At 47.3% G+C, this 20476-nt stretch overlaps 1 protein-coding gene across 6 annotated transcripts in view; it reads left to right on the forward strand.

Annotated features, from left to right (window-relative positions):
* LOC135242981 (rho GTPase-activating protein 44-like) overlaps positions 1-15745 on the forward strand; it is a 44370-nt gene extending 28625 nt beyond the window's left edge. Inside the window, exons 10-23 of one of the 6 annotated variants that reach the window (XR_010326518.1) lie at positions 386-513; positions 958-1069; positions 1398-1479; positions 1858-1938; positions 4624-4737; positions 5236-5327; positions 5786-5966; positions 6345-6362; positions 6783-6977; positions 7156-7611; positions 8411-8553; positions 9084-9473; positions 12196-13661; positions 14576-15745. Coding sequence is in view for 4 of the 6 variants with exons in the window: in XM_064314364.1 (XP_064170434.1) it covers positions 386-513; positions 958-1069; positions 1398-1479; positions 1858-1938; positions 4624-4737; positions 5236-5327; positions 5786-5966; positions 6345-6362; positions 6783-6977; positions 7156-7611; positions 8411-8553; positions 9084-9473; positions 12196-12350 (2147 nt within the window). In the remaining 2 variants the exon portion in view is untranslated. Of the gene's footprint in view, positions 1-385; positions 514-957; positions 1070-1397; positions 1480-1857; positions 1939-4623; positions 4738-5235; positions 5328-5785; positions 5967-6344; positions 6363-6782; positions 6978-7155; positions 7612-8410; positions 8554-9083; positions 11604-12195 lie in introns of those variants that run through there. The other 5 variants (XM_064314367.1, XR_010326519.1, XM_064314364.1 and 2 more) reach the window with 5 other exon arrangements.
* Positions 15746-20476: the final 4731 nt, after the last annotated feature.

Genomic DNA, 20476 nt, shown 5'->3' on the forward strand with positions numbered 1-20476 from the left:
TGTGTAAGCTGTGCAGACAGAGCCAGAAAGTCTACATGTACATGGCAGGAAGTGTGCTAACGTATGGTCTTTGTGTGTGTGTGCACGCAAACGTGTGTGCCTGCATGCATGTGTGCGTGCATGTGTTTGTGCATTTTCACACTGTGTTGGTGCAGAGGCATTACTTTACATTACAGGATTTTAGCAGACGCTCTTATCCAGAGCGACTTACGCAACTTTCACATAGCATTGACATTGCATCCATTCATATAGCTGGACAGATACTGAAGCAATGCAGGTTAAGTACCTTGCTCAAGGGTACCCGGGGAATCGAACCTGTGACCTTTAGGTTACAAGACCAGCACCTTACCCGTTATACTGCACTGTTACCCATTACGTTACACAGAGGCCTGGGTGGAGAAGCCTTCGTTTGGGAAGGCGCTGGAAGAGCACCTGACGGTCAGCGGTCGCGAGATCGCCTTCCCCATCGAGGCCTGCGTGACCATGCTGCTGGAGTGCGGCATGCAGGAGGAGGTGAGACCTCTCCCAACCCCCCACCCTCCACCCCGCCCTGTCCCGCCCCCCACACCAGAAGGTCTCCACACACCTCCGCACCCTCAGCAGGACCTTACCGCGCACCCCGCTCAGAACCCTAATCAAGGCTCATCCCATGAAAACTGAATTAAAGTGAGGGATAATACGGGAGGAATGCTTATTAACCCTTATTCTGCACTCTGAGCGGATTGTGTGACACTTAGGTCAGACACCGTGAGGAGTGAGTTTAAAAAGTGATTTAAAAAAAAAACGCTTTTTGACTTGTGCAGTTAGCGTTTGTTCAGTTAACAGGTGAATGAAACGTTTGGTCTGGTGCTGTCACTCACGCCAATGAGATTTAAGAAGCTGGTCACGTGGTGTTGCCCTGGCCAGTGAGAGCGAAGCAGAGCCCAGCCACTTCACGCTTGCTTTGTGGGTTTGTAGGGCCTGTTCCGCGTGGCTCCTTCGGCCTCCAAGCTGAAGAAGCTGAAGGCGTCGCTGGACTGCGGCGTCCTGGACGTGCAGGAGTATTCCGCTGACCCCCACGCCATCGCGGGTGAGCCATGCCACCCACATGCAACCATCGCCATGGCATCCGTTACCAAGGACATTGGCCTGTCATGTGGTGTGAACTTTGTGCCTGACAGAGGTCCCCCTCCCTTTCTTTCTCTCGCTCTCTCTCTCTTTCACACACGCACACACATACACACACTTTCTCTCTCTCTCTGTCTCACTCTTTCTTTCTCTCTCTCTCTCTCACACACACACTCTCTCTCTCTCTTTCATACACACACAAATGCACTCTCTCTCTCTCTCCCTCACTCTCTCTCTCTCTCTCTCTCTCCCTCCCTCTCCCTCTCTCTCTCTTTCGCTCCCTCTCTTAGGGGCACTGAAATCCTACCTACGTGAGCTCCCAGAACCATTAATGACCTTTGATCTCTATGATGAGTGGATCCAGGCTTCAAAGTAAGAGCTCTTTGCTTCAGTACTCCTGCAAACTCTTCACCGTGAGCACCAGTACATTACACAGAGCCTGGGTCCTGATAGGTCATTTGACACTACAGGTTATGCTTCCTGGCTCTCGGCTCTGAATATCTGCTTACCAGAAGTCACTGCACGTACATATTTTAACTTCACGTTCACTAACACTCATGACACATTGAATACCACAGTCTCTTCACAGACGGTGGAATCGGGGACCTTCTTGTTTGAGCCATCTTCTGTAGAGGAATTTGGATCTCCTATTTGACCTGTTTTGTTGTGACAGTCTATTACTGCTGCTAAAAAGTGATGATGTGACGCTGTGTGGGCTTTTCTCTGCCATAATCGTTTCTCTCTTGGCAGTATTCAAGATCAGGACAAGAGACTGCAGGCGCTGCTGGCAGCTTGTGAGAAGCTACCCCCAGACAACATCAACAATTTCAGGTGAGCCTTCACCCTCATCCAATTCTAAATGGACTTTTAACGTACAATGTTTGACATGTTTTTCTGTTCCAGAGGAGAACAAAGATGCTTCAAAGCTTTGAGATGAGAGAACCACTATTATGATAACTGCTGTTTTTTGTTTGGCCATATCAAGGGAAATTTGCATTCAAGGTGACTTCTTCTGTAGTGTACATATCGCACATTACGGCTCAATATTTACCGTAGCGTCTCTGGATGAGCTGCCTTGCTTTAAAAAGGTGAAACTAGAGCTCCCCACTAAAGCCCGCAGCCTTCTGGTTGCACATCCCGTTCTTCACGGGCGTGTACGCTCTGTCGCTGCTGCGTAGTGCCGAGCGCTCACCTGAAAGTGTGCGTGATGCGGGTGTTTTGTGGGATAAATTTTTGTTTTTAGTAAATGTTGTTGCTAACATGTAGGGGGTGAGGTGAGAAGAGGGCATTGTAGGTTGGCTGTCATTTTCTGTCATTGCCTTGACAACTGTGTCTGGGTTTGAGCCTTGAAACAGTGTCCAGGTTTGAGCCTTGACACAGTGTCTGGGACTGAGCCTTGACACAGTGTCTGGGTCTGAGCCCTGACACAGTGTCTGGGTCTGAGCCTTGACACAGTGTCTGGGACTGAGCCTTGACACAGTGTCTGGGTCTGAGCCTTGACACAGTGTCTGGGTCTGAGCCTTGACACAGTGTCTGGGTCTGGACCTTGACACAGTGTCTGGGACTGAGCCTTGACACAGTGTCTGGGTCTGAGCCCTTGACACAGTGTCTGGGTCTGAGCCTTGACACAGTGTCTGGATCTGAGCCTTGACACAGTGTCTGGGTCTGAGCCTCGACACAGTGTCTGGGTCTGAGCCTTGACACAGTGACTGGGTCTGAGCCTTGACTCAGTGTCTGGGTTTTCAGTGGAAATATATTTACCAGCGCGCTTCCTTTGGCCATGCTGTGGTAAGTCGTGTCATAATTCTTTTTCTTGTAACAAGCCTGAAAGGACCCATATACGGGTAGTTATTTATCCTTTTATCATTTTTTTTTTTTTACCGGTGAATTCTTTTCCCCCCTTTTCCCCTAATTTAAAATGCCCAGTCATATTTAGTGCGTTCAGGCTCTTTCTCCTGACTGCAGCGTCCTCTGCCAGTTGAGGAGGAGGCGGTAAAGCGCGCGGCCTCAACTGAAGCTCGCGGGGGGGATTCGCGGGGCGAGATGGTGCCTCTTTTCTCTCGCGCCGTGTCGAGGGGGCGCGCCCCGCGCGCGGCTGTGTGGCGGCCCGCGGAGGCTCTGTCTGACCCGAGGGCCTGGGAGCGGGCCCCTGCTAAATGCAGCCCTTCCTCCTCAGGGCTGGTTCTGTAGGAAGGAAGCATCACTCTGCCCCCTGCTGGGCTGGAGGCCACAGTGCGCACACGCCCAGGATCCTGTAGTCAGATTCTGCAGCTTATCGCCGCGCCAGAGATTTCAGTATCAGCTGGACAAGACACACGAGCCATCAGACGCACCTTTTTATTTTGCGGTTTTTGTGTTAGTTTGGGGGGGGGGGGATGCGACGATGACATTATCCCACCGAGGGTGTCTCCTGCCAACCAAGCATGTTTAATTTGTTTGGAGTCCTTTTCCGTGGGGAGGGCAGGAGCTCGTTAGCGCGTTAGCACGGATGCAGATGTCCTTTGCCTGCTTTCTTTGGGCAGTCTGAAGTCTGACGGCATGCCAAGGTTACACCTTCAAATTGAAAATTCAAACCGAAGGTTCAAACTGAAAGGGAGGGAAACCGAAATAACAAACTGCCGGCCTGACGGTGTTTCATGACTCCTGCTTTATTTGGCTGTTGTTGGTTCTGGTGGTGGTCATACGCTGTGTCTGTTGGCATACCCCAGAGGCAGGCAGAGACCCCCTTCTGTCGCTGCTCAGTGATCAGTTATGAAATATTGATTGCATTTTTAATAATTGCCTGAGCCTACAGTGCTGGTTTCCAAACTGTGTTCTTGTGTGACAGACTTTCAACAGAAATGCACAGTAGACATTGTGCTAATCGCATTCTTTGCTCTAGTTACGGTATGCAGGAAGAGACACGTTTTTTTTTTAAAGGATATATTTTCTTTAATCCATATTTGCACATACATATGTCAGACTATATTTCAACAGTGGGATCAGAGGAAATGTATTCAGCCATGAATTGGGCAGTGGGCTCTAAAGATTTGGGAATCCCCGGATGAAGGCATTGCAGAATTAAGGGCGGCAGTGTGGTACAATGGCGTATAAGGAGTTGGTCTTGTAACCTAAAGGTTGCAGGTTCGATTCCCTGGTAGGACACTGCCGTAGTACACTTGAGCAAGGTACTGAACCTGCATTGCTCCAGTATATATCCAGCTGTATAATTGGATACAGTGTAAGTTGCTCTGGATAAGAGCGTCTGCTAAATGCCTGTAGTTTAATGTAATTACCTCTCTGTTCTTGCTACATTCACGGTGTTGCTGCTGTTGCGCTGTATCTCTGTGTGGGTTCATCTTAATCTCTGCACCTTTATTTTCTTTCAGTTCTTTTGGTTTTCCCCTTTTCTCTACAGTGAGGCGCTCAGCCGGCCGCCGTGTTGACATGTGACAGGCTGCTGAAGGATCAGTGGGTTTGAGTTAACCTGCCCCCTGACCTCACAGTCGCCACGCGCCTCTGTCTCTCTGTCGCCAGGTATTTGATCAAATTTCTGGCCAAGCTGACGGAGTACCAGGATGCCAACAAGATGACGCCAGGCAACATAGCCATCGTCCTGGGGCCCAACCTGCTCTGGGCTCAGACTGAAGGGTGGGTGCACGCGATTCCTGACTTAGGAGACCACAACTGAACTGTTCCCCTAACTAAATGGTGCAGGGCTTTAAATGGTGCAGTGCTTATGCAGTGTGGGGGGGGGGGTTATATGGTGGTGTTAAATGGTGCAGTGTTAATGTGGTGTGTGGGGGGGGGGTTATATGGTGGTGTTAAATGGCGCAGTGTTAATGTGGTGTGGGGGGTTATATGGTGGTGTTAAATGGCGCAGTGTTAATGTGGTGTGGGGGGGTTATATGGTGGTGTTAAATGGCGCAGTGTTAATGTGGTGTGGGGGGGTTATATGGTGGTGTTAAATGGCGCAGTGTTAATGTGGTGTGGGGGGTTATATGGTGGTGTTAAATGGCGCAGTGTTAATGTGGTGTGGGGGGGGGGGGGGTTATATGGTGGTGGTGTATGTTACAGTGTTAAATGGTTCGGTGTTAAATGGTGCAGTGTTAAATTCTGTTCTTCCTGTGTGGAAACCTCTCCTGACAGGAACATCACAGAGATGATGACCACTGTGTCCCTGCAGATAGTGGGAATCATTGAGCCTATCATCCAGCATGCTGACTGGTTTTTCCCTGGAGGTAAGATAAACACACACACACACACCTTTCAGTTTCACATTCTCATACTATCTCACAATCCCTTTCTCTCTGTATCTCTCACACACAAATACACTCAGATTTTTTTATAGTTTTTCTCCCTCCTCTCTCTGTCTCCCTCTCTCACACATATGCACATGCACACACACACACACACACACACTCACAGAGCTCTGTTTGAGTTTGTATAGAGGTTAATCAATCAATCAGTCAGTCATCCTAACCTCAGTTCTTTCTCTCTTCTGATCCCTGTTCTGCAGTCTTATATCTGTGTAAACACGGAGTGGACACAGCAGTGACTTGTTTGCTCGTAAAGCCCTGAACTCTGCTGCAGTGAACCCGAGTTCACCCCCCCCCCCCCCCCGACCCCCCAATCTCCTCGTCCTTTCACGCTTCGCACCTCGTCTCTCTCTCTCTCTCTCTCTCTCTCTCCTCTCCAGAGATCGAGTTCAACCTGACGGGGAACTATGGCAGCCCTGCCCACACTAACCACAACTCCAACTACAGCACCACGCCCTCCCCCGACATGGACCACGCCGACCGCAAGCAGCACGACCAGGGCCGACGCCCGCTCAGCGTCGCCACCGACAACATGATGCTGGAGTTCTATAAGAAGGATGGGTAGGGGGCAGCCAGGTTTTACTAAACAACCCCTCCTCACCCCCACCCCCTCCCTCATTCCAATACCAAGTGTAGTAATGGTAGGAGAGTTCTGTTCTCTTTTTCTTTCTCTTTCCCTCTCTATCTCTCTCTCTGCCCTTCTTTCCCTTTCAGTTCCCCCTGCTTCTTCTCCTGCCCCTTCCATTAATTTTGACACGCTTCTCACTCCACCTCCCACTCCTGCCAACAGGCCTTCATCCTTATTAACTCCAATCCCCTCCACCATCTTGGCTCTGAGCAGGGCCCTTTTCCCCCACAGTTTCCTGCTTACTGATCTGATTGAATGACCTAGTCCATCTGACTAACCCTGACCCCATTATTTCTCTCCCAACCATGCAGCATTAGGAAGATACACAGGTACTGTACAGCTCTGCAGACAACTCCTCTGCATGGTTGTTTTTTTAATATCTTTTTTATTCTGTCTCCCTACAACCATTTTTCTCTCACATTATTTCCTACTTCCTTCTCCCTCCACATTCACTCTTTCTCTCTCTTCCTTCCATCTTTACTTCCCTCCTTTTCTTATTGATCAGATCTCTCCCTTTCCACCACCTCTCTCCCACATCTCCCTCTGCGTGTCTCTCCTGTGTCTCTTAATAATTCTCTGTAGGTAATATTTCCTGCTGTCCGTATGGATAATGCATAAGAATGTAAATCACAAAGGTCACTGGCCTTCACGGTTTCACTAGCTTCGTTTCCAGTGGCCCAGGGCAGGAGCTGGTGCGTGAGGTGTCTCTGATTGGCCGTGTGTGTGTGTGTGTGTGTGTCCCGTCGCAGTATGGGGGTGCGCGTGATGGACACCTCGTGGGTGTCACGGAGGGGCTCCTCCACTTTAGCACGCAAGGCCTCCTCCACCCCCCCGAGCGTGCAGACGCCCACTGCGTCCGCCGACTCGCTCATCCCCGAGCAGCCCGGAGAGCTGTCTGCCTCCCCCTCCCCCACACCCCCGCCCACAGCCGGAGACCGGGCTGGGTAAGAGCACTGCTCCGCGCACGCGTGCATGCACACACACACACACGTCCACACACACACACACACTGATTCACACACACGTACAGATACACGCGCACAGTGCAGAATGTCTCTCTCTGGATCTTCGCTCCCTGTTCAGTCGCGCTGTATTTTTGTTGTTGTTCTTCATTATTTGCAGCTCCGATGACGGGCCGTCCCACGGATCAGAGTCCTGTTACGTGTACCCGTCCCCTGGGGAGAACAGGCCGCCTCCCCCCTACCCCACCTCCCACCACTACTACCCCAAAGTCCCGCCCTGCCCTCGCCCCGTCGCCCCCGGCCCCGAGTCCATCCCCCCGGGGGACTCCCCCCCTCCGGTCCGCTGGGCCACAGCCAGCCCCCCCATCCTGGCCCCCTCCTCCTCACCCCCCCAGCAACTGGACATCAACTCCAACCCCAAACCCAGCTGCCTGCACCTCCCCAAACCCAGTTCCCTCTGCGACGCCCCCCCACCCGAGGCCAGTGCCGCCAAACCGCCCCCTGTGCTGTCCCGGATCGACCCCTCCCTCGGAGGCCCCTCCAGCCTCTCCCAGTCTGCCCCCCCACCATGGGGAGCCTGCGCCTGCATTCGAGAGAGAGGACCCCGACTGGCTGGGTGAGTACGACACCCACCTCAATAAAGAGCAGTGATTGGCTGACCGTGGCCGTGGAGATCGTCCCTCTCTTCTCCCCTCTTCACATCAGCCTGGTTTTCTTTTTTGGATCCAGTTTTAACATGGAAAGGCTACATTTCTTAATGTAGCAAAATAAAAAAGGCAGTTTTGACAAGATGGAGGGAGTTTATGGTGTAACCAAGCGACCGCTGTTGTTGAAATCTTGCAGAGACACAGAAGCGTGGCTTCTGATAAAAAATTCCTAAACATAGTGAAGCTTACTGGAGGTCAGCTTCTGAAATCCCAGAGACACAAGGCTTTCTTTAAGGGGTCTATTTAGGGAACTCGTCAGGTGGTGTTATCCCTTGCAAACGTCCCTTGCTTTGGTGCTGATGCTCTGATATCCCAGAATTCCCTTGAACACCCGCCTCATTTCAGCTCCGCCACGATGCCCTTCGTTACCAGAAGCATTTTCGTATTTCAGAGAATTATGTGAAATTAAATTTCTTAGAGAAAAACAAACTGAAGCTAATTGGGCACTTGGGCTTCAGAATTGATACAATGATATTGATGGATGAAGAAGAAGAAAAAACATGATGATTAAGATTAGAATCACTGTGAATGTGGTGAAGATGAGGATGACAATAAAGATGAAGATGCTTAAAAAGGTTTGTGATGAGAAAGATGAAGATGATGATGTACAACAGAAGACAGAGGGGTGTATAAAAGCATGTTTGGATTCCTCTGTGAATTTCTGTGAAAATAATGCGTGTAAAAATATAGTATTCTTTTTGTTTTCAGTTCATTGAAGAACAAGGAGCTCTCTCCCATGGTTGGCCACAAGGGAATCCAGGTGCCAGGTCCCACAGTGCCCCCTACTGTCTGTCCACAGGGCAGCACCCAGTCACAGCCCAGTGAACATAGCCCTCACACTCTGCGCAAAGGTACATTCTGCCTGCCTGTCCAGCATGTCTGTCATATTACCCATAAATCCTGTGTGTCTACCTCTCTCTCCCTACCCATCTGTCTGTCTTTCTGTCAGTCTGTTTTTATATTTGTATATCTTTCCCTAGACCTTTCTCTAAACAAGTCTGTAGTGTTGTCTCCATATTGATTGCTTTTCACTCTGTGTGTGTGTGTGTGAATGTGTGAATGTGTGCATGTGTGTGTCTGTGTGTGTGCATGCGTGTGTCTGTGTGTGTGTGCATGTGTCTGTGTGTGTGTGTGCATGTGTGTGTCTGTGTGTGTGTGTGCATGTGTGTCTGTGTGTGTGTGTGTGTGTGTGTGTGACTGTGTGTGTGCATGTGTGTGTCTGTGTGTGTGTGCATGTGTGTCTGTGTGTGTGTGCATGTGTGTGTCTGTGTGTGTGTCTGTGTACGTGTGTGTGTGCGTGTGTGTGTGTGTGTGTGTATGTGTATGTGTGTGTGTGTGTGTGTGTGTATTCATACTCCCTGACTTCCTTTCTTTTCCACAGTGTCGAAGAAGCTGGCTCCCATCCCACCAAAGGTGCCGTACGTTCAGTCAGGGGGGGTGTCAGACCAATCGACGGGCCACCCGTCACCGGTCAGCCTGTCCCCTACCCCGCCCAGCACCCCCTCCCCGTACGGACTGGGATGCCCCCCGGGTTACGCCACCATGTCCTCCCCCGGCCAGCCTCCCCCCCCAGGGGCGTCACACTCCCTGTCCTCCCCACCCTCGCTGACGGGCACGCTCACTAAATCCCGCCCCGCCCCGAAGCCCAGGCAGAGGCCCAGCCTGCCCCCACCTCAGCCCCCCACCGCCCCGGGACTGTCCAGCACCAGCCCCCAACCTATGGATCACACCCTGCTGGACACCATGGCCCCCGGAGAGAGTATGTCCACAGGTAAACCTGTCTCCATGGTAACACACCTGGTACCTGGTCTCACACCCTTTCTGCCCAGTCTTACACATCCTGTCTCTTTCCTCCACAGGTCAGCCTAGAACACAGGAATATAGGGACAAAGGGCTTAGCAACGGAGATCGCTTTTGATCTATGGGGAGGGTCTATTGATTCAGGGGGAGAGTATATTGATTCAGGGTGAGGGGTTATTGAGCCAATGAAATCGGATATTGATTCAGGGAGAAAGGTTATTTATAATAACAGTAACTATTAATAATAACAATTAAATGTTGATGCACGAAGAACCTAAAAAAGGAGTTATTGAACCAAAGAGGGATTATTGAACCAACGAGAGCAGTTATCAATTGAGGGAAAGGGGTTATTTATCAAGGGAGAGCATTATTGGTCCAAAGATAGTGGCTATTTGTCCAAAGTATATTTAGAATTAGGACCCTTTTCTTTCATTACTGGCATTGGAATTCAGTAATCTTGTAATTGTACATAATGTGGTGACTCAATTGCAAAGTGCACAGTTTGATAAAACCCTTTATCCTTGGTGTCCTGATGGTTTTTTTTTTTCTGGAAGCCAGAGTAAAGCAAGGGGGACATTATCAGCTATGTCCCGTTTGCTTTTGTGATATTGCCCAGAAGATTTTGCTCCCTACTGTTTGTTGGTCTTTACTCACTGCTGTTCTTTTTAACCCTTTTTCTGAGCAAAGCTCGTGGGTCTACTCTTGTTCTCCCGCACTAAATCTTAAAATTCATTTTTTTGCACACGGTCCACTATGGAAGCAATCTCAATGGATAACAAACTGTAACATGCGACTAGAGGTGTAGTGGCGTTCTGCTATTCAGTAAGATACGTTTCAGATATTAGATATGTTTACATCAGCTCGATTTCAAAATTTCACAGTTCCTGCCATTTTTGTATACGCAATGTTTTTTTATGGCATGTGTTATCATTGCAAAATATACCAGTAAACCCCGCCCCCCCCACCCCCATCTGTAGTGGTCTACAAGGACAGGAACCAAAGAGTTGACCAGTGTTTCCCAGCATGACTTTATTCACGGTCGCACCGCACTGCTACGCATCACAGTGCGCCGATCTGGGCGGGGTCTGTGGGGCCTCGGGCCGAGGCGGAGAAAGGGTTAAAAGCGTGTCTTTTTCAGGGGTACGAGTGCTCTGTCTGTCTGTCTGTCTGTCTGTCTGTCTGTCTGTTTGTCACTGCACTGTTTTATTCACTGTTTTTTTTTTTCTCGTCGACTGCCGTTGTTGTGCGCTCTGCAGCAGTGTGAGGCTGGGTGTGAGGGGGGAATTTTAGGGTAAGCCGCCGTCCGGGGCCTCAGGTCCCCGCCCCCCACCACCCCCCGTTGCCCCGCCCTGCCGCTTCCCGCCGTGTGCATACCTGTGCGTGCCCGCCCCGCCCCGCCCCGCCCCGCCACGCCATGCTGGCGCTCCTGCTCGTGGTCGCCGTCCGTGACCGTCGTCGTGTGGGGCACGGCCCACGCATGCGGGCCTGGCTGCATGGCTTTTTTTGGGGGGGGGGGGGGGTGGGGATGGCGGGGGGTGTCGCCTCCCCCCCTCCCCCTTCTCGTTCCGCTGATGCTTCTGCTGCTTCTGGGCTGGGCCCCACCTCTCCCAGCCCCCACTCGGTCCACATCACTCTGTGGAGGTGGGCATGGCCCCATGTGACCACCTACGCCCTCCACCCACTCCCACTCCCCCCCCCCCCGCCCCCAACCATCCCACCCCAACGGTCACGGCGCCTGGCACAGTTCATGCAATGAGAGCGCTTGCCCCTCTCACTACTCCATTTCACTACTACACACGGGATGTTGTCAGCAACAAGCAAACTCTATCTTAACCAGTGTGTGACTCCTCGTCCGAAGGAATTCACATGGCGTAGCCTGTCGGCTTCGCATTTCTGTTTCTTGATCCTTGATCCTTTACTCCTCCGGTTATTTGGCCTCCCTAATCAACTTATGCCCCCAGGAAATGAGACTATGGGATTATTTATGACCCAGGGCAGGTTTACCGTTGGCCGTAGGTTGTTTTTAACGTGTCGGGCCTGTAAGAACAGCTTTACCTTTGCTTACATTTCTGTTTGTCCAATTAAAACTCATTCCCTGAGATTTTAAGTTGTCCTTGTCCATTTGTGATTTCCCAGTCGAGTTCCCAGTGTTCCTGAAGGTGGCCGTAGCCAAAAATGTCCACGTCAGTCCTATAAGACATCAGTCGGTCTTATACAGCGTAGTTTGGTTTTTTAATTGGACCAGGGAAGCTAGCACAATGCTCTCACTTGCTGTCTCTATCTCTCTTTTTCTCTCGCACATTCATTCTGTTCACCCTCCTGAATAACACCAACACACATGTATACACACACACACATACACGCACGCGCTCACACACACACATACACACACAGACAGGCATACACAAATCATGCAGTATGATAACATCCCTGCGTAGAAGACATCAGACATGTGTGTCACCTGCTTCTGGCAATATAACAGCAATGTAATCTGTTTGTAACTGTGTATGTGTGCGTGTGTGTGTGTGTGTGTGCGCGCCTGCCAACTGACTCCTGTTCCTCCTCTCTCCTCTTTTTTTACTTTCATTTCTCTTTTTCATCACCATCAACATCATCATTGTTGCCATCACCCTCATAACCATCATCGCTGTTATCGCCCTGTTTACCGTTGTAAACACCGTGACCATCAACAGCAGATATCTTTAGCCTGGAAATCCCCTCCTTCAGTGTTGAGTTGGACAGCCTCCTGGATGAGTTCAGGGTCGCCCCCTGCAGGAAGTCTGTGGCAATGACGGATGCACCAGAGGGCAAGGCTGAGCCGGAGGAGCCTGAGAACACGTTGCTATGACAGCCGAATTCCCACCCCCCCCAGCCACAAACCCCCCCCCCCCCCCCCCCCCCCCGCCGACACACACACGCACACTCTCCAGCTGTATATAAGAGAATCTTACCTGCTGAGGCTCCTGGAGAATCATGATTCATCTGGAAGGAGAGTTAGATCCTCTATTGTCTGGAAAAGTCTAATCTCTATAGATAATATATAAATAAAGTATATATGTATGAGAATATGACTATGAATACAGCAAACACCATGGAAAAGACTGAACATGGGAGCCATGTTTCCAAGTGAACCATGTTACACAGTATATTTTGTTGACTGTTTATTCTACTGCTTTGTGTTTATATCCGTTTTTACTTTGCGGAAATGCATTTTTAGTTTAACTTTTGTATTTTTTCAGTTTTTTTTGTTTGTTTTTATATGCCTTTTTTGTTTTCTTTTTTATTTGCCTTATATATTTTAGGAAATGTTTTTGCCTTTATCTGCACAAAATTCTTCAAGAAAACAAGATTGGCTCCGCTGTATGGGTGGAGTCTTGAGGAACTACACTTCCCATGTTGCACTGCTTCATCTGTTGAGCTCAGTGCACACACTCTTGTGGTCTGCCCCTGTCCCAGTGCTGGGTAGTTCATTGAGATTCTGTGCTGACTACACCAATGCAGGAAACTGCACGTAGAAACCTGCAACAGCAAAATTAACTGGACCTCTTCAGTGGAATGAAATGTGTTCAGCAGAACTCACTGAGGAGAGCTGCTTCAGCCTATGGCATTCAGCTGAGTTTCACTGGATCTACTGGACGCAAATCAAAACAGCCTCCTCAAAGTGTACACTGGGGGCAGTGAATCTTAGTGGGGTGCTTGGTGATGTGAATGTCTTCAGTATCAGAGGAATGTATCAAAGATCACTCTACTTGAGAAGTAGAATATATCATCTTTGACTGTACTGTACATAGAATGTGTTGAATTGAACTATCTGTGGTTATATGAGTTTTATGTGTGGCTGCAACCATTAGGGGCATAAACAGACTCCATTTGAACAAAGTGGATGGATAAAAAATGAAAAAAACCTGGGCTGGATTGGTTTTCCCAGATCTCTCACAACAGCCTCCTTTGCTCAGGTCTTGTCCCACCTGTGGAAAACCAGCCCTCATCCCAAAGTCTGCCCCCCCCCCAACCACCACCACCAATATTTGCCATAATCTTCACTGCTGCCCAGTTGGAACCTTGAAGAACCAAAACAAAACAAGAAAAATAACAACATGAAAACTTGAACCTTTGAGCGAAAGCAGGAAGCCTACTTTCCCCCGGGGTTTCTTAACAGGTAAGGTGTACTTCCTGTTGCCCAGGAAGCTGCAGTGGATTGTGGGGGTTTTAGTGCTTGATTTTTTTTTTTTTGTGTGAGGGACTGCTTTTTTATGCTGCTTTTCTCCGCCTGCAAACTGCGCGTAACTGTAAAATGTCCCCTGCGCTGTGGTGTTAAACTGTTCTCTCAGTTAATGCTATAGCTGTTTGACTCTCACAACTGACGCTCACAAACGCATGCACACTCACGCGTACACACTCTTGCTCTGCCTTGGCTCTGCTTACACAGAAACACTTTCACACCTTGTCCGCAGCAGACCTTGAGCCAGGCTGGTGTAGACAGGTGCCAAAGTCGAACTAACCCAGTGTGGCGTGTTCACCTTTTTCGTAAAAAATGTCCACAACCAGAGCCCGGGAGAGGTGCCTGTCTGAAATTTCCTGCAGTCTGAGACTGAGTTCTCACACTTCAAAGTCCTAAAATTGAGAAAAATGACATTTTGATAGAAGTAAAAATTGAATTGTTTGGTTGAGAGACAGCAATGATCTTGAAGAGCTTAAAGACACGTGCAGCTTAGCATTTTGCTAGTGAAGCTGGTGTAGTTAGCTGATCCCAAGGCATCATGGGAAACCACAGAAAAGCTGGCAAAACAGGGAACCAAGTGGGCTGGCCTGGCTCCAGCTCTGCAGTGGAAACAATGCGATTAATGTACTTGCAGGGAACAGGGTCCTCTTGATGTGTGAGTGGGGTTTTTTAGTTCCAGGAACTGGATGTGCAGTCTTTGTAGTTTCCTCAGGAGGTCAGCTGAAATTTATTTGTAGTTCATAAATAGTGGAAAGTATGAATATTTCTTGGGAATGTGATGCAATATATGGAAATACATAATTGTTATAATTATTATGATAGTATTTATAATACATTTACATTTATTTTAGGGGATATTTTTCAATTGAAGTGTTTAAATGAGCAAGCTAATAGTGGTGCAGAGTGGACATTGTTGCCATCTGCTGCTGAACGGAACCCTGAGAACCCATTCTTTAGAACCCCGCCGGTAGAACCGGATCTTGCCAGGCCTTCGGAAGCTGAAGTACTGTGTGAGGTCATGCCTACAGAACCCAGCATGCAAAATCCGGCCTTCAGAAACTAAACTGTGAAACCAGCTCATTGGGACTTGATGCATAGGACACACACCCATAGAACCAAGACCCTCAGAACCCAATGCAAGAAATATGGAAGCATGCCTTCAGAATCTAAACTACATAAGAACCAAGCACTCGGAATTTAAAGAACCAGTCCCACCGATTAAAAAAAAAAAAACTGGAATTTAAAGCACAGAACCCCCCTTAGAACTCAGCCTCTAGAGCCCGAGCTCCACGACTGAGGGAGGGAGAGGTGACGGAGGGCTGATCTGCAGGAAAGAGGGGTACTGGCCTCTGAAGGGACACCGGCTACGTCCCCGCGTGCGTCCAAACATCGCTCTGTCAAGTCTCTCCGTCCCGAGAGACGGGTGGATTCAAACCACTCTCACTGCCTTCAAATGCTGCTCTCTCTACCCTTTCATCTCAAGTGCTTCAGCTTCAGAGCTTGCCCCAGGCACAGTGTGAATGCATACCATTGTACATATACACGTGTTTACCTACCTGCAGGGAAAATAAACCTGACAAAAAAAAAAATAGATAAATATATATATAAATATGAACATATGTGTAAATATGAAAGGTAGTGCTTTTTGTGTTCCTGACAAAATATTGCTAGACTCACAGCTATTTAGAAAATGCATTAAGCTTTTGCCCAGTATGCAACTTTGTGGCTGCAGTGTACAAATGTTATGGTGAGAATGAATAAAATGACCTGACTTGGTACTTACCCTAGTTAATTAGGACTTTCTGACTGAGAATCTGAACATTTTGGTAAAGTTTGGGGGTGCATAAGGAGACCTGAGTGGACAGCCTTTTATTTTTGAGGTGCGCTTATAAAATTTTCTCTCTCACCTCAGTTGCAGAACTGTAAAATTCACATTCCCTCATCTAGAGTTGTGAGAATAATCGCTGGAGTATTACACATGCTTTTAAATTTCACTGACTCATTTTTATTCAGAGCTATAATCCCAAATCATGAATTGCACTTTTATTCTCCTTTAAAAATGCATTCCCTCGCTGAAACCAGGCATTGTGGGATTCATACTCTGACTTATATCCAGAGTTGCAAAATTTGCTCTGTCGCTCTCACCCAGAATCGTAAAATTCATTTTAGCTTTTTTTTTTCCGGAGTCTGGAGAACTTATTAAAATTTTAACATGCGCGTTTTTGTCGCAGATGTTCGTCCATCTATTCATTTTTACATTCCATTTGTTCTCCACTCCCCGCAGTTTGGAAGGGTGCACACAACTGATGCAGGTGGTGCATGACCGTTAGGGTTCACCTAAACTTGACCCAACTTACGTTGGCCTTATCTCATCTGCCATCCTGTAATAAAAATGCCCCAACAAAACAGGTTCTTCGTCCCGAGTGGACCAGGTAACACGTACAGTTTGCGACCACAAGAGGTCGTTGACCATAGTTTTAAGTTTTTCTGAGACTGCAATTGTGTTTGAAACTGTTGATTTCAGTCACCGAGAACTTAGCGGTCTTGATGCTCTGCATCCAGCCTTCGGGATCCCTCTCTGGGCCCTTTTATTTTTGTATCTCTCCATCTTGTGGGGAGGCCCCCTCCTTGGTGTCTCCAGGAAGTTCATACTCCAACCCAATCAGACAGTGGCACCAGCCACAATCCCAAAGTCAGAAGTCACCTGCCAATCAAAGTGTTATTATTTATTTATGGACACCAGACCTAAGACAGCAAAAATGCACCCTCCTCCCCCCTACCCCAACCCTCCAACAAAGTAAATTCATTATTCTCTGACTTTTTTGAATACTCTGTGCCAATTTAAAAACATTTTTACAGTTTGTTTGTCTGTCTGTTTTTAGGTCACCTGGAATAACAGGGAAGTAAAGTTGATATATTCTCAAAAACACACACCTGTTCATTTAGGCTAGGTTTTCCCAGTATCATATGAATTATTTATTCATATTGCCGATGACAATGCTAATGACATGTTGAAAAGTATTGACAGTGATAGCAGTGTGTGCCCTTAATTTTGTTGTGGACGTGATTAAGGTAATGGACAATTTTTCTGTATACGCACATCAGTCTGTAATGATTTGATAAACATGCTGTAACTACAGGGAAAGTTGTCTTTATAGCCACCCATGTGTATGTATGGATTGTTGAGTGCAACTTTCTCAGAAGAGGTAAACCCATGGCAACCATATAAAAAAATCATGAACTGTGGTAGAGAGATCCATGCTTTTCCTGAATGTTCTCTGAAAGATGGTACAAATCTCTTTTTTGTCCCAGTGTGTAGGTGGAATGTGGAATGTAGTTTATGACCCTGTAAAATTCACAATTCATCTCTGGCAATCTGAAAGATTAAAACTGAAATGAAACTTGCTTTGTCATTGTTAAAGCCTGAATGGGGGCGAGGGGAGGGGGTATTGTTGTTGGGTAAACACACTGGAACTGGGCTTGTGATTGTTTACACAATTGAGAGAATGCTGTTATGCGTGTGCAAGTTGTGTCACATTCTAGCTACCATAAACCTGTAATGTTCTCTGTTGTTGTTATTTGTGTGATGTGCAGAAAGAAAACAGAGCCTCTTTTCTCATGATCCTTGGCTGGTGTAAGTGGTCCTTACATGACAAAATATTCTATTTTTATTTTAACTGAGGAAAGGACAACTAATAAAGGTTTCAGTCACAAATACCTTAAGAAGAGGTAGTTAAGGTTTACATTTCATAAACATTGGTTTCAGAGTACACTTCTGAAGTGCATGTTCTCCCTCTGGTGCAGTGTTCATGTTTCGACTGCAGGTGGTGCTGTTCTGCCGAAACTCAGTGATTCAAGCTGACCAACCACACCAGTTTGACAGGTATTCCACAGCACGTGTGCCGTGTTAAACCACAGCAAGTCTCAAATTTTTTCGAATACATATATATGCAGAGCGGACTGGTTCATCTCAAATCACACACCATTTAGAACAGCACAATATTACTGATACAGTGACCCATTGGTATTTCACCTCAAAACATGCCTTTGTGTTTAGATGGTGGATTTAATTTGAGATTGATTTTACAACGCACAATTTCCTGATATATCATGACTAGACTAGACCTGGAGAGAATAAAACATAACAAATGACAATAAAGTATTGTCACGGTTGTAAAGTCCATCAGAACAGCTAACCTTGTTGCAGGCAACTGTGCCACAATGTTTCTTCCGTAAAGTCACCATTTCCATTAAATGATGTCATGTTACTTATATTTATTTTATTTATTTTTGTCCACACAGGCAACCTCGTGTCAGACTGTTTGCCGATTGCCACTAGGCTAGAGCCTCTGTCAACATTATGGGTCTGCCTTTGTGTTGCTGGGGTCTGCATGTGGGGACTGGATGGAAATGACGACTAAAAATCGTTCTCTCCCTCCCAAAATGGCTGCCGTGCATCACCCAGGTGGGTGCTACACATTATTATGAGAGAGGTTTCCTCCTCATCTCTGTAAAGCACACTGTAAAGTGTGAAAAAAGCACTATGTACTGTAAAGTCAAGGAGTTATTATTATTATTATTACTTTAATGCTGTCTGTCCAACTTTAAACTGACAACTGGCTCACCTCACTTAAACAGCATAAAGCAAACTCCTTAGCCAAACCATGGAGATTTCTCTGCCCTCTGTATTTCCTTCCTAGTGTTCTGTGTAGTTACCGTGGCAACCATTCTGTCACCCTGGGAATTCCATTGATGTCAATTTTTATTTCAGTAACAGAATGTTTAAAGTGAATTTTGCTACAACTTTGCTTTTTGGTCCAGCTTATTGAATGGGCAGGCGGGGAGGGAGGGGGGTTGCCATGACAATACAAAACTTCAAGAAACCTGCCCAGTGGTGAACTTGCTGGTGGAAGCCTTGAAAGGGTGTTGCTTTTAAACTGAACCTAAACAGAAGAACCTACCCATCAGGAGGAGTGTGTTTGGTTTTAGTTTTGTGATGTGTCATCACGAACATATGTGGGTGTCATGCAATAAATGGGAAAAAATTTAGTATAATTCAATTAAAGCCTGACTATATGGCTAAAAAATCTGGGTGTGCCAAAACCAAACACTGCTCCCATTTTCTGTGTCTTTTAAATGTTTCTTTAAAGTGGCATATTTTCACAAAGCTACCAAACTCGACTGAACAGATGGGGGAAGCAGGAAGCATTGTTGGTTGAGGAAACACAATTTCAGTTGCAGCCCTGGTTCAGAAATCTCAAAAATCTCAAGCCAGAAAGGTGTCAGTGAGAAACCACAAAAAAAAGTTTTACTTTTTAACGTCAAAGTGAGTACTTATCTATTGTTATTGACTGTTATAAATATTCCTGATTCATATTCTGTGTAATCAAGTTCACACACATTGTCACTCAGAGCTTAAAATCCCCTGTGCGCCATGCTCTGAAACGATACGAACAGGCTTTAGAAAATAATTCCATGTCACAATGCATTACCCAGCATGCTCTGTTTAATAGGCCGTAGTGGTATTCAATAACTGCATATCCACAGCTGTGTTAATGTCAGGTTAGCTAATGCGTGCCAGTGCTTGTTGCTTTTCCAAAGCCGGCTTCACCTGTGCTTCCGTAACATCCTTTCGGTGACTTAAACCCACACTTTTTGATGCTTCTAATCGCTTTGTTCCTCAGGGGACCAGTCAAGGTATAGAGTGGGGTCATCACTCTTTGAATCAAAATTCGACATTAACTTCAAGTAGGTATTGTACGGGAGGAATTTAGATAGATGTTGACCCCTCCAAGACCCCTGAGCAAGCAAGAAAGTCAGCAGTGTGAATCTTTCTCATGAAGCTTTAGGCACAAAATCCTTGAAGCTTATGACTCCACCCAGCTGACCTGACAGGGGAAATGTTATTAACGGCTGCCGGCTGCCCCGTCTCCTGTCTGGGGGGGGGGGGGGGGGCGGTGACAGGGGGGCTTGAAGTTGCTGAAGAGGTTCTCCAACCAGTAAAGCAGGTAGTCCCGGATAAACAGGGGTGTGTCCGATGAGTGAGAGAACAGATGTGGTGACAAAGCACACAATACAGAGAAGCTTCGCCCACACACACCCTGCACACCCCTCTCTGCACATGTTTCACACACCTTGGGGCACTAATGACTTCTTCACTTTCTACTGCAGTGAAACAATTGGAATCAGAGAAAATATGATCACCTCCACACTAGACAGGAACAGCTTTACTGATATCATAGACTTGCCTCCTAGACACGCAGAATTACTTGAATACCTTTGAGTATGAATGAATAACTTTGTTTTTTTTTTTCTTCCAAATCATGCACCTGTACTCTTGACTGCATACCCACAAAGGTACTGAAGGAGCTATTGCCTGCTCTTCGCAAATCAATTATTTATATTATTGACTCCTCGTTGTTATCCATTAAATTAAATTTAGATCCAAAGGATCTGGCACAGACCTATTTCAAACCTCATATTTAAATCAAAGAGAATTGTGAAGCACAACAACTCTCTTCTTTCTTATAGGATAAGAATGTGTTTGAGAAGTTTCAGTTTGGTTTTAGGAAGCATCACGGTAGTGCAACAGCCCTTGTCCAAGTATTAAATAATCTGTTTCTCTCCCTTGATTGTGGCTGTACAGTATCTCTGTTCTTGTCCTGCTTGGTCTAAGTGCTGCCTCCAACACCGTAGACCGCCATAATCTCCTCAGTAGGCCAGAAATAGCGGTTGGTGTCAAAATCCCGGTC

This window comes from Anguilla rostrata, chromosome 17 (assembly GCF_018555375.3).
Source record: "Anguilla rostrata isolate EN2019 chromosome 17, ASM1855537v3, whole genome shotgun sequence".
Taxonomy (NCBI): Eukaryota; Metazoa; Chordata; class Actinopteri; order Anguilliformes; family Anguillidae; genus Anguilla; species Anguilla rostrata.